Source organism: Aureobasidium melanogenum, assembly GCF_000721775.1.
Source record: "Aureobasidium melanogenum CBS 110374 unplaced genomic scaffold scaffold_6, whole genome shotgun sequence".
In the NCBI taxonomy this organism is placed as follows: domain Eukaryota; kingdom Fungi; phylum Ascomycota; class Dothideomycetes; order Dothideales; family Saccotheciaceae; genus Aureobasidium; species Aureobasidium melanogenum.
The window spans coordinates 926,396-951,239 of NW_024470058.1; the positions used below are offsets into that span (position 1 = coordinate 926,396).

The 24,844-nt window shown below is 49.6% G+C and overlaps 8 protein-coding genes across 8 annotated transcripts; 5 read left to right on the forward strand and 3 right to left on the reverse strand.

Moving 5' to 3' along the window:
• Nucleotides 1-1,526: 1,526 nt before the first annotated feature.
• M437DRAFT_21713 (uncharacterized protein) lies at nucleotides 1,527-2,479 on the forward strand (the record flags this gene model as incomplete). The annotated part of the gene is made up of 3 exons (XM_041019025.1): nucleotides 1,527-1,709; nucleotides 1,759-1,887; nucleotides 1,940-2,479. Coding segments are annotated over 3 exons (852 nt in total), but the record flags the coding sequence as incomplete, so codon positions are not given.
• A 2,207-nt stretch (nucleotides 2,480-4,686) lies between these two features.
• Nucleotides 4,687-6,478, forward strand: M437DRAFT_83344 (uncharacterized protein; the record flags this gene model as incomplete). Its single annotated transcript, XM_041027914.1, has 2 exons — nucleotides 4,687-5,142; nucleotides 5,195-6,478. 2 exons carry the CDS (start codon nucleotides 4,687-4,689, stop codon nucleotides 6,476-6,478), a joined length of 1,740 nt encoding a protein of 579 aa, XP_040881432.1.
• A 1,216-nt stretch (nucleotides 6,479-7,694) lies between these two features.
• M437DRAFT_83345 (PEBP-like protein) lies at nucleotides 7,695-8,416 on the forward strand (the record flags this gene model as incomplete). The annotated part of the gene is made up of 2 exons (XM_041027915.1): nucleotides 7,695-7,851; nucleotides 7,908-8,416. The coding sequence occupies 2 exons, from the start codon at nucleotides 7,695-7,697 to the stop codon at nucleotides 8,414-8,416; spliced, it is 666 nt and encodes a 221-aa protein (XP_040881433.1).
• A 597-nt stretch (nucleotides 8,417-9,013) lies between these two features.
• M437DRAFT_83346 (uncharacterized protein) lies at nucleotides 9,014-9,772 on the reverse strand (the record flags this gene model as incomplete). The annotated part of the gene is made up of 1 exon (XM_041027916.1): nucleotides 9,014-9,772. The coding sequence occupies one exon, from the start codon at nucleotides 9,770-9,772 to the stop codon at nucleotides 9,014-9,016; it is 759 nt and encodes a 252-aa protein (XP_040881434.1).
• A 4,128-nt stretch (nucleotides 9,773-13,900) lies between these two features.
• Nucleotides 13,901-14,923, reverse strand: M437DRAFT_45143 (purine and uridine phosphorylase; the record flags this gene model as incomplete). Its single annotated transcript, XM_041021029.1, has 1 exon — nucleotides 13,901-14,923. A coding segment is annotated over one exon (1,023 nt), but the record flags the coding sequence as incomplete, so codon positions are not given.
• An 863-nt stretch (nucleotides 14,924-15,786) lies between these two features.
• On the forward strand, nucleotides 15,787-16,902 carry M437DRAFT_64955 (poly depolymerase; the record flags this gene model as incomplete). The annotated part of the gene is made up of 1 exon (XM_041024516.1): nucleotides 15,787-16,902. One exon carries the CDS (start codon nucleotides 15,787-15,789, stop codon nucleotides 16,900-16,902), a length of 1,116 nt encoding a protein of 371 aa, XP_040881436.1.
• A 230-nt stretch (nucleotides 16,903-17,132) lies between these two features.
• M437DRAFT_45101 (family-7 endo-glucanase) lies at nucleotides 17,133-18,500 on the reverse strand (the record flags this gene model as incomplete). Its single annotated transcript, XM_041021022.1, has 3 exons — nucleotides 17,133-17,220; nucleotides 17,278-17,609; nucleotides 17,664-18,500. The coding sequence occupies 3 exons, from the start codon at nucleotides 18,498-18,500 to the stop codon at nucleotides 17,133-17,135; spliced, it is 1,257 nt and encodes a 418-aa protein (XP_040881437.1).
• Nucleotides 18,501-23,001: 4,501 nt separating this feature from the next.
• M437DRAFT_83350 (uncharacterized protein) lies at nucleotides 23,002-24,360 on the forward strand (the record flags this gene model as incomplete). Its single annotated transcript, XM_041027917.1, has 5 exons — nucleotides 23,002-23,060; nucleotides 23,109-23,267; nucleotides 23,321-23,492; nucleotides 23,549-23,842; nucleotides 23,899-24,360. The coding sequence occupies 5 exons, from the start codon at nucleotides 23,002-23,004 to the stop codon at nucleotides 24,358-24,360; spliced, it is 1,146 nt and encodes a 381-aa protein (XP_040881438.1).
• Between the last annotated feature and the right edge of the window lie 484 nt (nucleotides 24,361-24,844).

The window sequence follows — 24,844 nt, forward strand, 5'->3', positions numbered from 1 at the left end:
AGGAGGTTGTAACTTGTCAGAAGTCATCAGCCACTTGTGAAACGCATTCTTCAGACACATGGAAGGCTCGCTTTCGCTTTCTCAGCATTTGCCATTTGCGAGAAGCTGCAGCCGCCAATGCCGAGCTCGGCAGTCGACCTCGCTTGGAACTCTGCAGAAACGCCTTCCGCCAATTCTTTCACGGTTTGTCTGCTGCAACTTGCAGCAGCTTGTGCAATGGGCACAGTCTTCTCGTTCGATGTTTTTTGCTACGCCTGTGATTAGTATTCCTGAGAAACCGCTATTTTAGTAGCATGGTGAAAAGTCCCTTGATCGACATGGGAAAGAGTCAGCATTTCTACTCTCCTCGGATTGACCCCACACTGTCATAGGAACCTCCACTTCACCGCTCTCATCACAAGTTATGTCTCTACTCGTGGCCAATTTTCCACCTGCCCGATCTGTCGATTCTGAGCACTATTGACTGCACATTCTACTGGTACACCAGTGCGGCACGGACAGCCTTTACGCGTCTTTGCCATGGACTCGCCTGCACCTGCCCCGCTTCCCTACCTTACTAACTTCGCTTCCTTTCTTTGTCACATCATCTGTAATAAGCCTCTCCCGTACATTCAAGCATGCTTCTGGGTGCAGAAGGACAAGCACTGTCTCTAGTCGCGACGTTCTAGCCGTGGTCTTTGACTAGAGAGAGCTTGTGCCTGTGGCGAGACCACAGCTACTGCGAAAAGTGCTTGTGTGCTCATCTCCTCCCATAGCGTTCTGGCGACATGCTTCTAAACTTCTGTCACGCCTTTCACCCACCCCGCCGAACACTTGCACAACCCATTGTTAGAGGCTGAAACATTTGACATGCCAAGCACTACTACGAGTACGGAGAATTGGCTCTCAGCTCATTCTTTGTGTGAGCAAGAGAAAGTCATACACCAAGAACCCTCATCGAGCCCGAGCCTATTACACGACGTCCAGTCATCCCATGTTCTTTTCCGATCATACAAAATGCGTATCCTGATTCTCTCGTTTCAGAAATTCTGTAAAGAGGAGTCAGATGCTACACGGATCACACATGTATGGTCTGTCTTAGTCTCCAACATGATGGGTTTTATACCTCCGGATCTTGACTCGCTAATCTCAGCCGCCAGTGCTTTTCCCGTCTTGATCTTCACTGTGGCACGATCCATATTATCTGGTCGGTCATTCTGCGAACCGAGCACCCAGACGATTCATACGAGCCTCGCGCTCCTCATGACTTGGATTTGTAGTCCGGTAGTTTGACAATCATGATTGAATGGTAGCGATATTCGCGATGGCGAACTAGACGCCGTCCGTCTCCTTTGAGCTGAAAGGCTTGTCTCTTTTATTGGCTCTTTCGTTAAGCTCTTCAGCACTGATGAGCTGAGATGCGAGTGGCTCCGGGAAGGCGGATCCGCGGACCTGGCATCTGGTAAGTATATACTCAATGTTGCCGCTGCTACCTTCTGGATTCTCCTTCCTTGCGTCTGTCAGTAGAAGTAGACGGCGTCATAATGGACACTTTCAGTGTATCACTTCTACCTAATGTGCTTGACCTACAACCAAGAGCACACCTTCTGTTTGGCTTCAGTGTTACCTTTCTGGTATTGGTATGGACGTCACTCGCCCTTCGAGTCTACGTCCGCATATTCACAATCAAAGCGTTTGGATGGGATGATGCCTTTCTCATCTGGGCAGCTGTGAGTCTTGAAGATGACATGAAAACGTTCATGGAGCTGATCTGGCCAGGTTACGTTTACCACTTTTTGCGCATATTTAATTGTCGAGGCTAAATACTGCTTCAAACCAGAAGTAGAGATAGCCTACAACACGGAGGACCTGATGGCAATATGGCCCGTATTGACACAGGCAATGGTGGTAAGTACAGATCGCAAATTGATTAGGATGAAACATACTGACCTGTCGGCAGTTCGTCGTCACGTACAATGCTCTCTACATAGCTACCACGATCATCTTCAAGATCAGTCTGGCAATCTTCTTCCTGCGGATTGTCGTATTGAAATGGCAGCGTCTCTTGATCTATATCTCGACCGCCATCTACGCCGTCTATGGTATTGCTTTCATCTTCTTGGTCACCTTCCGCTGTGGAATGCCGAAAGACCTGCTCATCAACGCGGCCCGGGGCAAGTGCATCTCGGAAGATGTGATCATGCCTATGCTCTACATCTCGGGTGTTCTCAATTCCGGAGTCGATGTCATTTTCGCGCTTCTCCCAGCCATCGTCCTGTGGAACAGCCTGATGCCACGTCGAGCAAAGATATCAGCCTGCGTCCTTCTAAGCATGGGCTGTGTTGGTACTGTTGCGTCGATCGTTCGTATCGCGTACCTCAGTGGCCTCGTGACCAGTTCCAATTTCTTCACCACCGCGGTCGATGCTGGTCTGCTTTCCATCGTGGAGCCTGGGCTAGCGATCACAGCAGCGTCACTTTGCGCTTTACGACCATTGTTCCTCAGCATGGTGGAAAAGACACTACCTTACATTTCCAGATCGGGATCCAACAGAACCAAAAACAGTGCAATGGGCACCTGTAGAAGGCACGGCAGTCGCTCCCAACACGCTTCACGGTCGCGCTTGAGCTTCGCTGATCACAAGGGCTTCCAAGTGTTTGACAATGCCACATCACGTTTGGAAACCATCATTGCTAGTCCGAGATTTGAGATGGTCGATCTCGGCAATGACGACAATGCATTGCACAGAACAAGCAGTCAGGGTTCGCTGGTCGAACAGCATGCGTATGAGACTGCAAGAACTTGGGTGCCGCCATATTCAGGCAAGGGCGTGATGATGACAAGGGCAGTAAAGGTGACCGGCCACTAGACACAGCAAATTAACACAGTATGTAATGATGTGCAATGGTTATCTTCTCTACTCTGGAATTCGCGGTAGCCGATAAATATCGTCTCTGCATGATTTCTGACGAACGTGTTCTGAGCAAATCATATAAAATGTCTCAAACCGTTCAATTGCATCCGAAATTGATGAAGAGCATAGCATGAGTCGTAATCTTTACAGATGTCGTTATTGTAAAGTCGAGAAGGATCATCTTGCGCTCGTGCTTGAAGCCTGAAGGATCCGAAAGGCTGTCAATACGAGCGGGTAATATTTCAGCCTCAAAAACCGCAAACGAAGGCAGCAACTTTAAGCAAACGTCCTCTCGTATATATGCGGGATTCCCACGTCCTTTTTCAGTGTGCCCAAGAGACCATCGGCACCTCCGCGCCCAGCAATTTGGCGACCGACGATGCTTTCTCCAGAGAAAGTGATTTGACACCCCCTCGAAGTGCTTGGCTGTTTCTGGAATCGATTCCTGGAGAGCAACGACAACAATGCGCCCGCATTCTTGCCGCACTGGCTTTTGATTCACCTATATCTCTGACTTCCCACCTGTAGTGTCAGATCCAAAATGGAAGCAGTTGCGAATGCGAGATGCGACAAGCGTCAAGATAGCAAACAGCAACGAAAGTTTCTCCTGATCTGAATCTCCTGTCACGACTTGGCAAACATCTGATAAAAGCTGAGAAAGTGACAAGGGTGACACAGGGCGGAAGCGCCTCCCCACGATCAACGCAGACGGGTCGGTTTCAACCAAAAACCTTGAACCTCATGTGCTTGAGACTTTTACACAGCCTCACTCAGCACTGCAGTTGCCAATTCGCACGCGTCATTGAACTCACTTGTCCGAAACGGAAAGCACAGTCGAGAGAGAGCGCTCTGCTTACCGAAAGCGAAGCGCGCGTGAAAGCAGCCACATTACGCTGTTATCGATTCTCGAATCCTTCGATGGTGCAATCGTCGCCATGAGATCTTGTTCGATTGGTGGCAGAACTGATCGCACATCTCAACCCTGATTTGTGGTTGTCATCTATCTGCTGGAAAGCCAAGTTCATTCCATCTCCAAATCTCTTGCCCTCTCTCAACAACGCGGAGGCGGCTCTTGGCAAGGCGTTTGGGGGTAGCTCTTGCCGAAATTTCGATATCCACCTTTTTTTGAGGAGCGTATGGAGATGGTGGGCCGCAGAGCTGAGACAACGCGCATACAGTCTTCTTGAGACCGTCACAGAATGATGCTTCAGAAATATGAAGTCTCAAAGCACATGTCAGCGACGTCTTGAATTCAAACACAATAGGGCTCGAGATTGTTAATACACGAATTCAAGGTTGTCGGCTGGAAAGGCTACAGGGAAGGTAGAGTCATGAAAGTGGCAGCCACATGCGTAGCACGAGTTCTCCGATGCATGTCAAACTCAATTCTACCTGCCGCCAGACTGCGCCCAGATGATCCACCATTTCTCTTGGAGACCAACCGCTCGCGAAATCAGACCGAACATGTCGTCAATAGGCCATTCGATTGGACAGGGCCAAGCAGCTTATCAAAGAATACGCTTTCATACGCTTGGTGAGCAGCCATACGGCGACACGGCGTTCATGGCCTCCCGTCGCCGTGCCCTGGAGGGCACTGCCAACTTGGCAGTTACGAATCTATAAGATCTACTTCCCTAAATGTATCAGGGCTGTGCTTGATGCACGGTGGTGTTTGCTTCGGGACATTCAATGAGCCAAACCAAATAACCTCCTCCTTTCTCTTTGAGTTCATTCTTCAAAACTCCTTCAGCGGAGTCTTGTTGACTCCAGCCTTGTCGTTCTCTCTTGGAAACATGTTACAACAAGAAATCTGCAAGCACCTGCGGTTGGCTGGTCTGTTGATTGCTGCTCTGGCTGGTCTCCTCGCAGCATTATTAGCGGTTCACCAGCTTGTGCTTCCCGTTGTCGGCTGGATCTTCCCTTCACTGGAATCAACATTCTTTGATCTTGCCGTATATGGTGGCTACCCGCAACGGTACTACGTCTCACACAACTTGACTTCACCAGACCTGCAACAAGTACGGTGGGACGACAAATGCGACAATGGCTTTATCTTTATCTCTCCCCAAGGCAAATCAGTCGAACATCCCGGCCCTATGATCCTAGATGCAAGAGGGAACCTTGTATGGCAGACAGACCGGTATGGGCAGGCCATGAACTTGAAGGTCCAGGAGTATAAGGGTGAGAAATACCTTACCTTCTGGGCTGGTCTCAGAGGCTCGAGCTATGGCTATGGAGACTACTATATGGTGAGCATGCTCAACAGTTGGTCACTGCCACTCGAAGCTAACGGTTTCGCAGCTCGACTCCTCATACCAAGAACGATATCAAGTCTCTGCCGTTGGCGAGGGCCTCAAAGGCGATCTTCACGAATTCACTCTAACGAAAGACGGCACGGCGCTCATCACCATCTACAACGTAACACAAACCGACATGACTGCAATGCGAAGGCCGGTCAATGGCTGGGTCAACAACAACTTGTTTCAAGAGATTGACGTCGAGACTGGCACATTGTTGTTCGAGTGGAATGCGCTGGACCACTTCTCTATCATGGACTCGTTCTACACACATCCGCTGGCCGGATACTGGGAGTCGATTCCGTTTGACTGGTTCCACATCAACAGTGTTGAGAAGGACGCCCATGGCGACTACCTCATATCTTCTCGTCACTTGCACTCTCTGATCAAGGTCAATGGCACCAATGGCGACGTTGTCTGGGTCCTTGGAGGCAAGCAAAACAGCTTCAGAGACATCTCGGCTGGTGGAGCTACAAGTTTCAGTTGGCAACACGATGGTCGCTGGCTGGATCAGGACCAAGGCACTCTGACCGTCTTCGATAACAGCGATGCCGGCCCTCTCCATCTTGATGCCTCGTATTCTACCGCTCGCATGATTCAAATCAACACGACCGAGAACACAGCGAAACTCCTGCACGAATACGTCTCTGACCGACACACTCGCGCTGCCTCGCAAGGCTCAGTACAAGTCCTACCATCGACGAACACCGTTTTCGTTGGCTGGGGCCATTCGCCAGTCTTTTCAGAATTCGATGTTGACGGCACATTATTATGTGAAGCTCACTATGGCGCACAGTACATCTCACACTATGGCCGTGTAACATCCTACCGCTCACTCAAGGCTGACTGGGTGGGCGTGCCCTTGGAATCTCCGAAAGCAAAAATCCAGGACGGGAGGCTATACGCGTCTTGGAATGGTGCTACAGAAGTTGCGACATGGACGTTACAATCTACCGACTCCTGGGCGAAATCCGAATTTAGCGATGTCGATGTAGTTGACAAGACAACCTTCGAAACCTCATTCCTATTACCCGAGGGTGACTCGAAGATGTCATACCGTGTTGTTGCTTCCGATGACGAGGGCAACGTTCTCGGAACTTCCGAGCTTGCGATTGAAGATCCGATGACCACAGCACAGAGCGTATGGAGCATATTGCTTCCGCTTGGAGGCATCTTTGGTGTGATAATCAGCTTCGAGGCTGTGAGACGCTTCCGAAAAGGAGAGCGTGTCCTGCCCAAGTGGAAGAGAGGGACGAGCAACTACTCTTACAAGTACACCCCTTTGTGACCCAAAGCTTCCTATTTGTTTTTTCCGGCAGCCTAACATTCTTGTAAATATTTCTTTTGACCATCGCCCTTTGGGTAAAAGGGCCTTCTTGGACCTGTAAATACATTTACCCGATTTTACACTTTCTTCTTCGATCTCTCGTCCCCCCGCTTTCTTGAGACTTGGTACCATTGACGCAGACTGCCACTGTCATTTGGATCTGTGTCTGATGTCTTGGTGAACATTGCGCATCGGGTCACTGAATCGCGAAGCGAAGGGAGTTATTGGTTGACGTTTCATTTAATTAAAGTCCATTGGCCCGTCCCGACAATGAATTTTAAGCAATCAGAATTGCATGTTCTACATCGTGTTAGTTTCTGCACTCATCACTTTTCTGCACAACTCCATGACCAGCGAACATTTGGTCAGGTCATTTGCTCGTGGTGATTCATCGGAAAGTGTTTGCCATCAATGTTGAGAATTGCTGTGGCTCTGACAAGCAACCCAACAAGCATTGAACCTGTGACATACACTCATGATATAGTATAGATCACCGAGTTCAGAGGTAGACTAAAAAAATCAAACCTACTGTTGAATGTTGTTGTCATTCTCGGTCTTGTGGATAGGAGCAGGGTGCCAACAACAGCGAGATCTTCGGGGATACCTTAACACCGATCCGAGGTCTGGGAACCGTCCCGTTTGGCCAGCCACACATCATCTCTCGTCATCTCATTTGCTTTTAGCCAAAAAGACACATGGGCGTCATACAGGGGTTCCTCGAATATAGTTGCATGCATGATGCGCGGAAGCTATCGACAAGGATTGTAGATTGGTTACCGATATACAATCGAAGAATCGGTTCAGGAACCGCGGAAGGATTTTATCTTGCTTGATTTGTATACTCGAGCATAACCTCAAGTCTTGCATTGTTATGATTTTTGGTAATTTCATGGTTGGTGAGGGTAGGAACGAGAAACAAAAAAGGCCAAGCAGATCTTCAGACTTTCACTAATGCAACGAGGATAAGAAGCCAGAAACAACGTTTCCAATATGGAAGATGCATAGCACCACTCGTGCAAGCAACGTGAAGAGGTGGCCTGGGGATCTAGACCTTTGAAGGCGCTGCCCTAGCGATGTATGCCGTCAACGCAGCAACGAAGCAGCGAACATATAAAGCGTCTTGGTTCTCTGCAACTTTAAGCAAACCTTCAAACTTATCAAGATATACTAAGTCACAATGAAGCCTTCTCAAGTCTTGCTTGCTGTTGCTGCTGTTGGCGTCAACATTGCCTCTGCTGCCACACCTCCGGGTTCAACTCCTCAGGTTGCTAATACCTTGGGCATTCAATTCGGCAAGAACAATGTCCAGCCCGGCGAAATGATTGATCAAGCTGGTGAGTTCCTTCCCACCCTATCTTGTTGGCCAGCAAAGTAATAACATCCTCCACAGTCGCCGACGCAGGCCAACCAACCCTCTACTTCCCGTCCCCTAAACTCAACAACCGCAACCTCGCAAAGCACAAGTCTCCCCAAAAAGACAAAACCTACATCTTCACCATGGTAGACCTGAACCTGCCCTTCTTCGCCCTCCCCAACACCACAGACTTTGCCTCTCTTGTCCCCGGTATTGGTCCCAACCGCACAACCCGCCTGCACTGGTTCGAATACAACGTGCACACCATTCCTCCCCACCTTGAGCTCAAAAACTTCTCGACGCCAATTGCAGACTACGAAGGTCCTCAACCCCCTCAAGGAGATGAACCGCACAATTATGTGATTTATTTGTTTGAGCAGCCAGAGGGCTATAAGCCTGATTTGAGTGCTAAGGCCATGTATGCTAATTTCAGTTACCTTGGAAGAATGAACTATTCGATCAAGGCTTTGGAGGAGGAAGTTGGCAAGCCTATTGCTGCTAATTACTTTGTGGTGCAGAATGAGAATAACACCAAGAGTTCTTGATGGGTCGGAAAAGCAAGAGGATGTCTTTGAATGGACTTGATGGACTGGTAGAGTAGGACATGGTAATTATGAAAATACAACGATGATGGATTGAATTGAAGACCGTCAAAGATCTTGTGAGACTTTCATGATTGTTTATCTTGCTTGTGAAAGTCTTAGATGCTAGTGACATTGGAGAGTGGAAAATGTATGTTCAGGTATGCAGTTCGTGTTTGTGTCTCTATGGAGTCCTGTATACTGCTGTGATAGGTGCGCTGTGTCGCGCTTTTGGGTCGTCGGAGCCTTTAAGACTCTTAAAGACGAGACGAATCAGCAAACTCACCAGCGGAGGGTTTGTCACGCTATGGTGGTGCTATGATTGGAGATTATGAGGAGCGCTTACAGAAAGTGCTTCGACCATGGGTGCGGCGGGAGCAGGCTGTGTTTTGAGCGTGCATACCGACCTTGCAAATCACGCAGTTGCTGAGCGGGCTCTGCGCATAATATCGTCGATCGCAGAAAGTTGTTGCCGAGTCAAGCAAGGCTGTGTGTGCTGAACCGACCAGGCGTAAACTCAGGGGTGTATGTTTGAACGAGGCTGACGTCGTGTCACGAGGTTCAATAAGGCCTGTTTCTTCCTCCTCCACGTTCACGCTCACGTTCACCACCGCCATTTCTTCCTGAGCGGGCGTATTCAGGCACTCTCTCGCCTCGTCTCCACTCGCCATGAGGAACACCTTGTGGGCCAAAGGCTCTATCTCCAGCAAATTGACCTCTTCCTGACCTGGGTGGACGACCGTTCTCGCCGCGTGGTGGTGGACCTCCTCGACCAGAAGTGCCTCTGATGGCGGGTGTAGCAGGGGGCAAAGGAGCGACAGAGCCATCGGCCAAGGGAGGGAAGATAGCGCATGAAATGTAGTCGCCAATGACAAAGCGGGCGTCTGCCAGAGTCTTTTGCGCGTCGCCATCCATACGTCCAAGACCAGCGGGATCGTTGTCTTGATCGTAGTCGTTGCTTTGTCCTAGAATCACACTACCGAGCTCTTTTGATAACCATCGTCCTGGCGCATCTGAGCCGCCTGACGAGGGAACACTTCGCGTATCTGGGAAGACTAGACGGTAGCCGATGCGAGTGCCGACAGATGGTGAGGGAAGCAGATTCGGTAGGGCGGAGGTGAGAAGAGTGGTCAATTCGGCGAGAGTACATGAAGGCCAGGTGTAGATTTGCAGACTGGACTGTTGTAACCAAGATGGCGGCGGCACTGTCGAGAATTCGTTGGGTGAGTGAAAGCCATTGGATCGGTAGTAGAGTCGCAGGAGGAAGGGCGTCGTCGTCTGTCTGTCAATCTTCTGGTCTGGAGTCGGTTGGAGCGCCATTGTTGTGAGACAGGCGATGTTGCGGTGCTAAAGTAGCTCTTCGGTTTCGCGCATGCAACTGACTGGAGCTCCAAAGTTGCGCCTGTTCCTTTGTCTTGGCAGCATCATCGCGACTTTCACTTCCTCTCCGCTCCGCTGCCTCGCCGCTCCTCCGCTGATCTGCACTTTCACTGCACTCTTGATTTCACTTGACTCTTGACTCTGTCACTGATCGCTCTATGATCCTTTGTTCAGATTGGCTATGACAGACTGTGCTCACCATCTGCGAAACCCTTCTATCATTGGATTCTTGCGATTCCTACCCAAACTCTTCTGCTTGATCCAAACGCCAGTACAAGCACTTGATCATTAGGGAAATATGGCACTAGGCAAACACAAAAAGAGCTGCAAATAGAACATTGAGATCAGTTTAGGCTCACCTTACAGCATAAGGAAGATGAAGAGCAGTGTGAAAGATTGGTATTACATCACAGGAAACGACGACGCTCAAGAAGACAAACAAAGTAAGGAGAAGGTAAGTGATATATACATGGTAGGAATAAGTCAGTAAAGGATATCCAGATTTGAGATTTTGAGCAAGCTTCTGCTGTTCTTCCCTTTATAGGTTTCATCCGGAATTTGGGAGTGGCTGAAAACTCAAGCTGATCGAGACACATACTCTCTTTCTGTTGGTTGTATGGGAAGTTGAGGTATGCAACAACATCGGTTCAAGTCAGGTAAAGAGCGTGCGGATCCACGACATGCCTTTCGAGTAACAGCTGCTTACATGCGGCACGCTTCTCTTGGTCACGGCAATCTTCCAACGCTGTGAAAGCGTCCGCATACATGGAGGACGACATGTTTACAACTGCGCCAAAATCGAGCAAAAGGCGTACGATCTTCAAGTGGCCTCTCTCCAGAGCTGCATGAAGAGGCAGGTAGCGTGTTCTGAAAGGTAGGGGGACGTCAGCTTGGTTAGGATCAGCACCGTGCTCCAATAATGTGCGTGTGATGGTCTCGTGCTCAAACGATGAAGCGGCGTAAAGTGGACATGCCTTATTGACATCTGCGCCATGCTCGAGGAGTATGTCTACAATGGGCTGTTGACCACTAGCCGCCGCGGTATATAGCACAGTCCTTCTCGCTCCATCAGGATTATCGTACAATGCATTGACGTCCGCACCTGCGTTGATCAACAAACGCACCACGGCCTCGTGTCCATTATATGCAGCGGCGTAAAGTGAACATGTCTCGTTGATATCTGCGCCGTGCTCAAGGAGGATGGAGACAATGGTCTGTTGACCGCTAGCTGACACGGCATAGAGAGCAGTACTGCTCTTTCCAAAAGCGTTAACATGTAATGCGTTGACGTCCGCACCTGCCTCGACCAACAAACGCACCACGGCCTCGTGTCCATTATATGAAGCGGCGTAAAGTGGACATGCCTCGTTAACATCTGCGCCATGCTCAAGGAGTATGGAGACAATGGTTTGTTCACCGCTGCCCGACGCGGCATAAAGTGCAGTACTGCTCTTTCCAGATTTCTCGACAGATGCCGCGTTGACATCTGCGCCATGCTCAAGGAGTATGGAGACAATGGCTTGTTGACCGCTAGCCGACGCGGCATAGAGTGCAGTACTGCTCTTTCCAGATTTCTCGACAGATGCCGCGTTGACATCTGCGCCATGCTCAAGGAGTATGGAGACAATGGCTTGTTGACCGCTAGCCGACGCGGCATAGAGTGCAGTACTCCTACCAGATTGCCCGACAGATACTGCGTTGACGTCCACACCTTTCTCGATTAACAAACGCACGACGGCCTCGTGTCCGGCACGAGAAGCGGCTTCGAGAGCAGTGCCTAGTCTCCCGGCCACGTTGACATCCGCACCAAGCCCAATCAATACACGCACGAGATCTTCATTGCCATCCCATGAAGCTTGGCGAAAAGCTTGAATGAAGTTATAGTTATTAGCTGTACTAACGACGCCAAATTCGAGAAAAAGCTCGAGCATCTCCTGGTGGCTGTTGTCGATAGCCGTTTCAACAAGACCTGCGGAACTGGGTCGCAATGGTAGAAGTGAACGATTCTTCAAGAGCAGCCTCATTATCGTAAGTTCGCGTAATTTCACAACCTGATGAATCAGACGCGGAGGGATGCTATCCTTTGAAGCGGGCACAGCACCGCGATCTATCAACATAGCGACAGCAGGTGGGTGGAGCTTATCCACAGCAGCATGAAGAGCATGTCTGTACTCTTTACCTCGTTTGGTGTGATCAGCACCATAACGGAGCAGTAGATCCAAGATCTTGTCATTACCAACGACTGCGGCTGCGATGATAGGAAAATCGTACCGGCCACCCTTAGCATTTACTGATTGACTTCGACAAATCTCGATCTGGAAGAGGTTCAGGAAATTTCTCTCCGTCAAGATATACAGCAAAGTTGTTTCATGACCGTAGTGACGTATCTTATACTTCTCGGTACAGTCATGTAACAAGATCCAATGTGCTAGCGGGAAGACCTCGAGAAATCTCTCTTGTGACACTCCAAGGCTAGCCGCAGACTCAGCATGCTTGAAGATAGAGCGGATCGAATAACTCAAAAACGGAAAGTTGGTCTCGTTCTCGCGAACGAAATCTTTGTTGCTGTCTGTTGGTGTGCTGACCAAAGAGCTTGGGATGCTGGCCAAATACCGTTGACAGGAATGCTTGAGGAAATCATGTACGAGCCCTGCAGAAACAAGACCTATGTCTGCGTTAAGTGCCGAACCAGTTCCCTTGAGGAGAAAATCTCTGACAGATTCATGGATGAATTGTATCGTTGGAATTTTGCCCCTCGTTGTTTCAGCAAGGCCCTTGGACGAGCTCAAGATGAACCTGTTGATGTCTCCAATTGTGATATCCTCGGGATCCCATGCTGTGGCAGGAGCTGAACTTGATGCAGACAGAATGGCGAGATAGAGCTCTGTGGGGCTTAGTGGTCGATCCGAGTAAAGGATCCATTTCAAGCACGCCTTCAGATTCTCCATATTCTCGGTGTCTCTCTGAAGGATATCCTCGAACAACTCGTCAAGGCCTTTTGGGATACCCTTAAGACATTCGCTAAGGGCGTGCACTCGACCGTGATCATAAGCTTTTTGGAGTATCGGCACAACGAGTACCACCCAAAGGAAAACACCCTGCGCATTCGCGTGCATTTCGGACTTTATGTGTTCGGCACGTTTACTACGTCCAACCTTGAGTTTCGAGTTGATATATTTCGTGATGTCCTCTGAGTGACCTTGTTGAGCTTCGAGAACCAGCTCAACACATTTGTCGATTGTGATATGCGGATAGTGTCGACTGGAAAAGCACACATGAAATCGTGTTTTTCTCATGGTTGCGCATTCTCCCAATGCCTCAAAGAATCGAACCATTTCTCGCACCTGGTCTTCATTGTTCTCACATTCATCGAGTGCGTCAACGAAACAAATCAGACGCTGTTCCTCGAGCTTCTCGATAGCTTGACAAAAAAAGCAACTGCAGAGTTTCGGTCGTCCACAACTCCGGAGAAACAGTCTGCAAGTTAGTCGCTTCGTTCGTATCGAGGATCTCCTGGAGCCGTGGAACCTTGCTGAGCAACTGAAATAAGAGCGATCGGTACATTCCAACAGTGGACTTTTCCAGATGCTCACCTCTGGCATTGAAAAAGTAAGAGATGACCACTGAGCCCCCTGAAATCTCGTTGGCATTGGTGTAGGCAAACTTCATGATAGTCGATTTGCCTGCGCCAGGCTTTCCTTTGATCCATAAGAAACCGTGGTGCTCGGTAGTCTTGTCCTCATTTTGCCAATCCAGGTACTTTGATTGGTTGAACAACCACTCGCACGTAGCAGTGTGAGCAGTCTTGATAGTAGCCTGACGAGCATCAAGATGTTCAAAATTTAGAGCGTCTAATGTGATCTTCTGTGCATGAGGGTCTGCGAGTACCCAAGGAGCTGGTAGGCCAGTGCTCGTTTGGTCTGTCAGGGGCAGGGCCGATGCCACGGCTTTCTGTCTTTCCGGACGCAGCGGCCGGCGAGCGCCATGCGAGGCATTGTAGTCGTCCTCAGGGCTGCATGAGCGCCGCCGTTTCCTGGAAGGGGCCGCTGGAATTATGTTGTACTGCCTGGAAGTCCAGTGATCCAGGAAAGCCTTTGCAGCTGAGGCCGCTGTCGCTGCTGCATAGTTTTGCCACATTTTGTTCTTATGGCTATCGGAATAGTCGCAGACGCCTTTGATCACGACACAAGGCAAGTTGTCCCATACACCGGCTCCTTCCATCTCGAAAGCAATTATGTTGTTTCCACGAGCGATAGCGTCACGGTGTTCGCCAGACTTCATGACGGTGCTTGCAGAGCCAATTGTACCTATGTGTACGAAGGGCGTAGGATTTCCCGATGCAAAACGCATCTGTCGAGACGAGCCATCTGGAATTTCCACAATACAACCAAGCGCGTCGCAACTTGACTCCAGAGCTTCGAGACACAAAGCTCTGCCATCAGACTGAGACGAAACACAGAGACAATCTTGCGAGGCAGTCTGTCTGCGATGTATGTGTCGGTACGAGGCAGGGAATAGTCTATCGTGCTCGGCACCTGGATATCCCGCTGCATGTCCCTTCTGTTGCAATATATTGAGATTCTGTAGTATCGTTTCTTCCAATTCCTTGCGTATAGATGCTACGCCAAACTTGCTGAGGAGACCTCGGATTTCGGGATTTGGCCTACCGAGCGTGTGGTCCAGGTCGGTTTTTCTTTCGAAACGAGTCGGATATTGTTTTCCGAAGTCGAACTCGACGACCGAGTTGGAGATGATGACATCTCCGAGGACAATGGCAGGCGTTGGTCGCTCGAGAGGAGCACCGCCACATACACCAACGATGAGTGCAAGCCTGATTCCCTTGAAGCTCAGCTGAATATCGGATGCAACGCTAGCTGCACTAGATACGCCCATACCGGGCATATGAGCCAGAACAACATTGTGTTGACCAATTCGTCCAGTCGAGTAAGTGTTTGTATCCCCCTCTTGCTTGCCATACCCACTGCAGTTCTTGTCATAGCGCTGGTCGAACGAGTCTATAACAGCAGCAGCTTCTAGAGGCAGAGCACAGACGATGGCAATTTCGAACTCATCTCGCGTTTCGGGACGCATTGTTGTTCATTGCAGCGAGCTGGAGGTTGGTAGTAGGCCTGTCAAGGAGGTCGAGTTGGCGAGGATGTTGTATCCTCAATCAGCAGGATCGGTCGGTCCAATGCCAGCCTTGACAGTCAATCACGCGCCGCTCAGCCTGTAGGCTTGCAGGCTGCATGATGATGGCGGACGAATCACAATCGACCAAAGTCAGCAAAGAGCGGCTTCGCAGACATGTTGAAATGATAGCGATATGAGAGGCAATAACGCCAGATGCTGGCGAGCTGTTCAATGCATCTCTTCGCATGACCTTGAAAGCAGTCAAAGAAGGACGATTAAACAATGACGATGATTGTTTGTCGCATCCCGCGGAACCGCCGTTGGTGGAGCCTCCGAAGTTCAACCATGAGTGAGATCTCCCATCGCTCCTACCATAGTCAGCCATAGCAAATGTTCCGTTCATCCAAGACCAAGACTTTGGAGCCTTGGAAATTTATGGAGCACGTCACTAGTAGCAGCATGAATTCTTGCATTGAGAAAAGGGGATGAACGTCGTCTTTGTCATGTCCAAAGACGCGCAAGCCTCGTCTTAGCAACGCTTGCGAGCGATAGGCGTCAAGATTCAAAAGAGCTGAAAAGTCAATTCAACAATAATCAACTGACCGCAGCGCCACTATAGAAGCAAGTTCGAGAGTTGAGACATCTAGAAACACGTGGGAGCGACAGGCCGTATTCGTCTAGACATTCAGCTACACAAGAAGCTGCGGACCCCGCGGGCGCCTACCTGTCGCGTCTTGACTTCTCGCATTATCTGAAACTATTCAGCAGCCGCTATATATAATTCTATATTCTCGCAAGCTGAGCACACATCATTCGCGCGAGCCATGAAGCACATCGCTCTTCTTCAAGCAGTATTCGCTACAGCCGTCCAATCTGCTGCAACCTCAGGATGTCGAAAATCTTTACCTGCATCAATAGAGCGTGGAGGTGCTCATAACACCAACTCGCTAGAATTCGTTACTTCTAATGGAACTACTCGCAAATACGGTCTACACGTACCGACATCCTACGACAGCGACACTCCCACACCACTGGCTTTCTCATTCCATGGCCGATTACAGACTTGGCAGCAGCAAGAGGACGTATCTGGAATGTCCAACGAAACCATGAATCCGAATTATCTGGTAGTCTACCCGCAAGGCATTAATGAGCAATGGCAGGGCGATCCAGATGCTGTTGGCTACGATGATGTCGGCTTTACTCTCGAACTCCTGGCCAATCTCTCCAGTACCTACTGTGTGGACACAAACAAAATCTACGCGGCAGGAAAGTCAAACGGCGGTGCGTTTGCTGCTAATACTCTGGCTTGTCACCCTGAAGCTTCTACTATCTTTGCTGCGTATGGAGGTATGTCAGGGGCATACTACCAGGGTGACAGCGAGGATGATTGCAAAGCTGAGGCGGTACCCATACCCTGCGACTCAAGCCGACCTCTCACCCCGCTCTTCACGACCCACGGCGATTCTGATGATACCATACCCTACGATGGCGGACCTCGTCGCGACCGCTGTCTGCCTAGCCTTCCTCACTATATGACCGCGTGGTCTGAACGTGACGGGTTTGGCACCTTGAACAGATCGACCTCGCTCTACCACAAAGACGTGACTCGATACGACTACGGCAACAAGACCTATCCGGCCATTCACATACACTATAAGGTACATGACCTTGGACACTATTGGCCATCTCTCGATGTTGGAAGTCCGTTTGATGCAACTCCCCTTCTACTCAAATTCTGGAATAAGTGGCCGTTGGATGCTGTGAGCACAGGTCCTTCAGCCACAAGCTCTTCTTCGTCGTCAGCATCAGCAACTAGCACTTCATCTACTAGTTCAGCAGCAGCCTCGACCTCTAGTGCTGCAGCATCACATTGTCAAGTCAGTCAGCAACAATGGTTTTTGGGAGGCTTGGGACTCTTTAGCTGGATTTTTCTTGTTTAGTGTTAATCTGTCTGACATGAGCATTGGGACGGTGTTATTACTTCCTAGAATAGACAGACTTTTTCGTTAGAGGATACCCATTGTCAATCTGACATCTTCCTTTTTTTTTTTTTTTTTTTTTTTGCTGAGGATACTCGTCTTTCATATTTTGATGAAATATTGGTAACATTCATTTGTAACACTGTCTACGACGACGCAGATGCAACGAGCCTAGCTGAGTCATGTCCATCTCAATGACCAACACTGTACGTCGATCCGATATCTCCGATCTTGATGTTACTGAAAGTAACACTCGTAGTCGGGTCATTAGCCTCAATCCTGCAATCCTCAATGTCAGCGATTTTCATCAACAAAATCCACACAAACAAAACTTACAGAGCAGGATTTCCTTGCGTAGCATTGCAAGGACCTGCATTACCACTATCCAACCAGTTCATAAAAGCGCCAGGGTCGTTCCAGATGGACATGGCAAGCACCATACCACGTCCAATCGCCTCTCCCATTTGAGCAAGTCCGCCACGTTGTTGGAAGGATGAAGCCACGACTTCGCAGAAGGAGTTTTCGATAGAGTTGACGGGCATGCCTGCGACTTGGACAACGGCATTTTGGATGATCTTGTTGTTTTGGATGTACAGGCGTGTGATGTTGGTGAGGGTGCCGGTGGCGGTGTTGTCGTCGGTGTGGAAGGCTGTTACCACTGTGAAGGGCTGGAGAAGAGGTTAGTGAATGATTTGGTACACATCTGACTATGGATAACTTACATGTTGTGTGTTGACGACGTCGCCTTCCCCGTAGAAGGTCTTGTTGCCATAAGCGTAGGAATTGTATCCGCAGCCTGACTCATCACAGACACCGCTGCTACCACAGGCGGCGCCAGAGCATTCATACAAGCCAGTGACATTGCAGGCATGAGGGGTGAATTGTGTCGACACTCCATTGGCCTCCCAGATGTCCATTTCGTTGCAGCAGGCGCCGTTGTCGTTGATATTGGCTACGCCATTGATCCAGGCGGATTTCGGACATTGAGCATCGCAGTAGCCGGTACCGTAAGCCGCACCAGCAGGGTTCAGAGCCGAGCGGCCACCAGTGGCGGACATCTCGGAGAGGTAGAGTGCGCCATTCATGCCGCATGGAAGGTTGCTGACATCCACGGTAAAGGTGAACTCCTGATTGAGAAGCTTCAAGAGGTCATAGTTCTCGCCTCCTGGAGCCAGAAGGTACACACGCGGAGAGACGCTTGTCTCAGTACCGTTGATGTTCAAGTACTGATGGAGAGTCATGGAGTTTCCGTTGACCATAACGCCATGCTGGGCGTAGTTGCTGATGCCCTCGATAGCACAGTTCTTAGCACAAGCCTGAGCATTGGGGCAGATGGTCTGGTCGGGGAAGCCAGACGAGTTCTGGCAAGAAGCGCCAGTCTTGATGTCCTCGATTTGGTGGGTGAGAGCGTCGAGCACAACCGATGTCTGCTGAGTCACACATCCATGGTGGGTAGTGCAGAGCTGGGTTGGCAGCTTTGGATGGACTTCAGGAGTCTTGCCAATCTGCTGGGCCGCGGCGATGGCGATCAGGCCTGTAAGAGCGAGAATAGGAGACATTGCTGTGAGGCGTTGGTGATGCTGTTGTTGCGAATAGCTCATCACAGCGTCGATCTGTCTTTATATACTGCCATGAGCCCACCATATCTGCACCATATTGTGAAAAATGCCGTTCTGCCGCAAGTTGAGATTTGCAGGCGAGGTCCAGAATGGTCAGCTGCTGCACATCTGCAACGCCCTTCACTTCGGCAAAGTATGAGATACAGTAGCGCCTGGCTTGAGGAGGTATAGCAAACCCCGCTCCTGCATATCTCGCTGCCAGGAGATGTCTACGAGAGAAGCAAGCTCGAACGCCGGATAAAAGCTTTCGAGATGTGGCTTTCGCCCCAGAGGTGCTATAGCCCAGGATGAAATACGGTCAGTCAGGACTAAGGTCCTCCATCGCAAATCGATCCATGCCTTCGATCAAACACCGGACTCAGGTACCATCGCACCCAAACCAAAGCAGGAAGTTGACAGCGGTTAAAGTGCGGAGATGGAGGTTCAAATGGAGGGGTCACAACCCCGCAGGTGCGGGATGGAGCGCTGCACCTGCAGAAGAGGAGGCTGAAATGAACTCTAGAATCTAGCTTTATACCACGTGTAGGCCAAGAGACAACCGAGGCTTGTTTATATTGAGGAGATGGTGCAGTATGCAGCATATATAGCCGGTCGGGCCAGCGCACCGCCTTTCCGTAAGGCAGATTTGAGGACTGCCAGTATGACAAGTTGAAGCAGACTATGGCCCATGTGTGGGATGGTGCGATGTCGCTCTCGCGTTTCGACTGGCTAGTACCTTACGGGTACTCTGAGGGCAAGCCTCAATGGTATACCTTGTGACCAGCTAGACCGCCAGTGCGGAGCAGGCGCAGCTACCTGGAGCTCATGGCTGTTGATGGCACACGTATAGGCAATGGCAAAGATTGATGAGATGTCGATGCCGATGATCACCAAGGCCATAATGGACACCAGATGCTTGTCGACGCGATGGCAGTCTAGACCATCCAGAACGGGCTGACAGGTGTGAAAGGCGCGTATTGCATATTGCAGAGGAGGCAGAGTTTGCGGTCGGCTCTATATCCCTAGACCATCTTCGTCGGTCCGTGCAAGTGACTTCTCCCCTCAATGATGAATTATGGTTGGTAGAAGAGGTTCGATAATGCCAAGGAAGACGACGGACGGCTGCTGGGCCAAGATTTGTCCCTGGAGCAAGAGCGACGTTTCCTCATTTCACAAAAGAGAAGGACTTCTTTGGCGCTGACAACGTACATACTAAGAGTTGCCTCGATCAAACAAGAAAAAGAAAAAGGACAAAACATACAGCAGCAGGGATTCCCACGTGGTCACCCACCGTAGTACTAATCTGCCGTTCAACTGCTTATGTATGGCAGAGCGGACGGGATGCCCAGTTTTCAGCTGACTGTGGCCGTATGTACTAAAAGTACAACTTTGACAGATCAGATATCTTGTGTCAAGCCTCAGATACAGATCAGCTTAAAGCATCCACTGTCACAGACACAGCATCGTATAGATCGGACATGGCAGCAGAATAGAGCCTGGCAGTATGGTAGCCTTCGTGGGTCATATTTCGGTGATACACGGTACATCAACAACCTGGTACACAATGTTCTTTACTTCTTAATCATAGTTTAGGTATACCTCTGCATTGACAACAAGTGACTGATCGACCTCTCCGACGAGTTGGTTGATACTGTTCTCGTAACCCTTGACTCACCCAAGAACTACAGACCAGGGAGATTGCGGCTGTCTACCTGGTCAGTGGATCGATGTTATCTCTGACAATGCTCAACAGGAATTCGTATAGTCGAAAGTACTGCCAGCTAGCTGGGTATACCGCATTGCGAGCCAATGATGCCCCTTCTCATTTGTTGACGAGATCCCTTGCCGAGAAAACATCACGGCCTGGCCATCCACATTATGGTTTTCATCGCGTAGGGCCTCGTGAGATCCACAAGATGATGGCTAACAGGTGGTGAACTTGGCAGCCAGCTTCCTGTCATTTTCTGACTGGTTTTATGGCACTTCCGAAAGAAGACTGGTGAAGGTTTGTTGACAACGAGTGCTCCAGAGCTCGTTCGATTAGTCTATGTCCTTCAGACTGCTGGCGGAAGAAAAGACCATATGAAGGAGGATATTTCCAGCGTGCATCCAGATGAGAGCCATGTGATCGTCATGAAATGACATGGGTTGATCAGAGATGAATCTGTCATGAGGATCCCCAAAATGTTCATGGACTTCTCGCTTCGTGCCCGAGATTCATCTGCAGTCAGGGCAAAACATAGGGCAGGGCACAGCGTCGATCAGATAAGTCATCAGAAGTGGAGTCCTGAAGTTTTGACTGGTGTCGACCCGCAGATCTGGATGCCAAATTCGAATGAAGTGTTAGGGCTGAATTTCATGTGGACTGCATGTGAGCTTGGTGCATCTCATGACAATAGTGAGCATTAGAACCACGGTTGAGCTGTCTCTCGTGGTGTTGGCCTGCGAGATCAAGAAGCTCGAAACATCGACCGACTGGTTCGGACGATTGATCTGAGCGTTTCAGCCCCGCAGAAGTGAATACCTATGCAGATTTCGGTAGTTCGAGATCCAAGACTCAGCATGAGGCATGGCAGTGTGATTTCGGCATATATACTTACCTCGTGTTGGTGTCACCAGGTCAAATACACATGCTTGACAAATGATTGATGCCGGCCGAAACTCTTATCAGCTCCCTCTTCCAAGGTTCGAAGCAGCCAGACCCCACCAAAGACCGATATTTGTCGATCAGACCAGCAGTAGTTTTGGTTCTTGTCCAATTCGGCGCGGTCTCGCATTGAGGCTCTCTATATCGTCAATGACATGATTTGCAAAGAATGCCCCACTCGAGGATGGCGTTGGTCTTCATTGCGGACATAGAGGAACGTGATGTCTTGAAGAGTCATGCTTGAATGGCTTGAATGCTCATCGCCCTTGAGTCAACACTGACGGTTGTGAGCCAAGATCTTGTTTCTTGCCTGTTGAAAAATTAGTTGGGCATGCCGTCCTTCCGGGTCAGAGGCCAACCGGGCAGGACGTAGTTATGTGGACGTTTCTTCTGGAACAGCCTCCGAAATCAATAGCTACATGAGTCATTGAGCCCAAGCACCATATTGTCGGAATTCTGGAACATTGTTTTTCAAAACCGGCAAGTGCTCGCAGTTCATCAGACTCCTTTATATGCAATATTCTCTTCCTGAACCTGGCTGCTCAGATGTTTCGCGTGACCCAGAGGGAAAGCGATAGCTAGGGCAGATAAAAAGCAAGATCGTTTGCCGAGAATTTGCCCAGCAAAATTTCGACCCTGATATCTCGGTACTCCGAGCGGTAGAGTTAAGGTAGGGGACGGTACATTCAACCTTCAAGCACGAGTAACGACCGTTCTCGTTTCACCTTCAAAGTAAATTTTCGTTGCTTGCGCCTCACAAAACGGCATTTGTTCGAGGGTCGACGGAAAAACTCGGCCACGATAGTGCAAGGCAATAGAATACATCTTAGATGCCACTAGTACATCATAACGCCCAACGAGTCGACAGATGCAGTACCTCTACAGGACGTTTCGTACAATTGTACGTATTAAAATCGAGATGTTGAGATGAAGGATTTCTGCAAGATCAATCGTGAACGAAGGCTTCTTGGCTTTGAGCAAAGTCGCTTCACTCGAGTATGACATGCCAAGCTTGGTTAAACCCCTCGTCATGCGCACGCAATCCAGCACCTTCCTCGTTTGTAAAGCAACAGCACGCCAGAACGCGGTTCTGGTTCAGCACTACGTGGCCCCGTCTGAACAACGAAAGACAAATTCGGCCGCGAGACATTTTGGGCCATGCCAGTTGTCGCATTTGGTCCAAATCGATGCCTCCACCTGAGTCAGATGAACGTTTGTGAACACCCGCCTTCTTGCCTTTCCGAAAAGTCATTTTCCCATCTCCTGAGTTTCATGAGCCTCCTGAGGTGAGCACGGCACTTGTATCCAGAGCACATACATTTTCCGAGATCCACATAGTGCACCCCAGGTCTCAACATGGTCGTATCGAGGCTTGGGGACGCAGCGCCACATGGCAGGGCTTTGTAGCTATTGCACTTGCGGTTAGAGGTCTAGCGGCAGAACCTTCGCTTTCTTACCGTCTGCCCACTATTCTTCCTCATGGCCGGTGGCCATTGCTTCGTTTCACGGTCGCCATTTTGGCGAAGTGATGCCCTTCACGGTGCGAAAACCGCCCTGCAAAGATCGGGACCCTCTTCGATGATGGTACTCTGACTAGCGAGACTGGCCGAAAACTTCAACACGGCAGACACCTCCGGATAGATTGAGTTTCTTTATTAACTCGTCTCTCGACTCACGTACATAGACACACGGGCACGCCCCTGCCACACATCAGCTTGTTTCGACCTCGGATTCATACTGCTCACGTCCTTTGTTCCGCATTGATCTTCTGATACCGTCACTCTCTGTTGAATACCTCGCTCACTGCGCGCCTTAATGGCTACCTCTTCAGGGGACTTGCAGCTCGCAGCAGCCGCAGCAGGCTTCACCTTGGGGTAAGTCTCAAGCATCGAATGTGACCGGATAGGACTGACGTATTCAAGATTCGGAACGCTCACAGTATGGAGAGCTGTCAAGCAAACGAGGCAAAACAAGTCTCCTCATAGAAGTGCCTTTGTCTTTATGATCTGGGGAGAAATCCTAGCCAACTTACTGATCGGTATCTTGGGATGGTTGTTCCTGAATGGAGTTTTGCACGCCGAGTATGTTGGCTCAGTTTCGTGAGCATTTGATCCGAAAGCTAACCATTGGACAGTCCCGTTGTCCTGTTCTTCATTCTATTCTGTTATGTGTTTGAAGTTCAATTGTTGCTCCAAATCATTATCAATCGCATTGCCATCATCGTCGAGCGAAGAGCCATGGCTACGAAGCTGAAGTGGGCGACTGCAATCTTCATCTCTATGGTCAACATTGTTGTCATGTGCATTGTAAGCAGTTGCCACAATTTGAGCCTTCTCCCCGATACATACTAACAGATTCGCAGTGGATTCCTGCTCATATGGCTAAGCCGCCAAGTCAGACTTATGTCCAGGTCAACAAATACTGGGATCGTGTTTCTAAGATCCTCATCTGTCTTGTCGATGCAGGCCTTAACTGGTACTTTATTCACGTTGTCGACGCTCGCTTGGTTAAGCAACACGGTCTCCGCAAGTACAAGCCATTGATCGGATATTACACACGTCTTGGAATATTGTCCGTCTGCATGGATGTCATGCTCCTCGGCCTGATGGCACTACCCAACCAGGTGGTATACATTCAGTTCCACCCTGTCGCATATGTAAGCTCCCTCATCGCTCGTCTTGTCTGTATTGACAATGCTAACATCAATGCCAGATGGTCAAACTTTACATCGAAATGAGTATGGCCGACCTGATTGTCAAGGTCGCAACCTCATCTGAGATCGATGTTCGCGCGGGCACATCATCTGGGACACCTTACCCTGACAGCAGATCCTACGCTCAGCGCACCTTCAACGATCGCGACACTGTCAATGGAGCAAAGAACACTGCTCACATCGGCCATACACAAGGCACCAGCACCAACAGAGAAGACGTAAAGGGCATTCAACGACAGACGGAGGTTCAGATCTTCGTCGGAGACTCTGACAGTGACAACCAGAACGATGATCTGGATAAGATTTCATCAAGGATGTCTACCGAAAACAACTACAACACCCACGGCACACCCCAATACAACTCCAACAACCCATTCAACAAGACCCACAGTCCCAATCGTCTATCCGACGAATCGCAGATACCTCTGAAGGATCTATCCAGAGCTGGTGAAGCAGTATAAGCTCGCTCGAACCGACATTTTTTTCATTTCTCTCATACACTTTCAACAGTTAATCTGTACCAGACAGATCTTATTTTCTTATGCTTTCATGATTAAAATACCCTTCATTTGTTCATATCGTATCCTGAATATCAGTTCAGCCAACAACTCGCTTAACTCTTGAATGCGTCCAAGTAACAATGCATCAAACTTCGGCTCGCTAATTCTGAGACGAAGGATCAGTAGACTCTTTCCACGTTTATCACGCAAAGTGTCAAAGCCATACATCAGCATCAAGAAGCTGACGACGGTGCCCTAGGGCCCAGGCTGGCTTGTGACAAGCGTCGAATCAATCTCTTACGTGGACATGAAGGATGCGGCTTTTGCAGAAGTTCCACTGTTCCAGGGGTTTGTGGCTTGACGCAACTCGCCTACATACGAGTGCACGGTCGCAGTCTAAGATTTAGCTGTCGATCAGCGGGTTGTTACTCGGTAGTCCCGATGA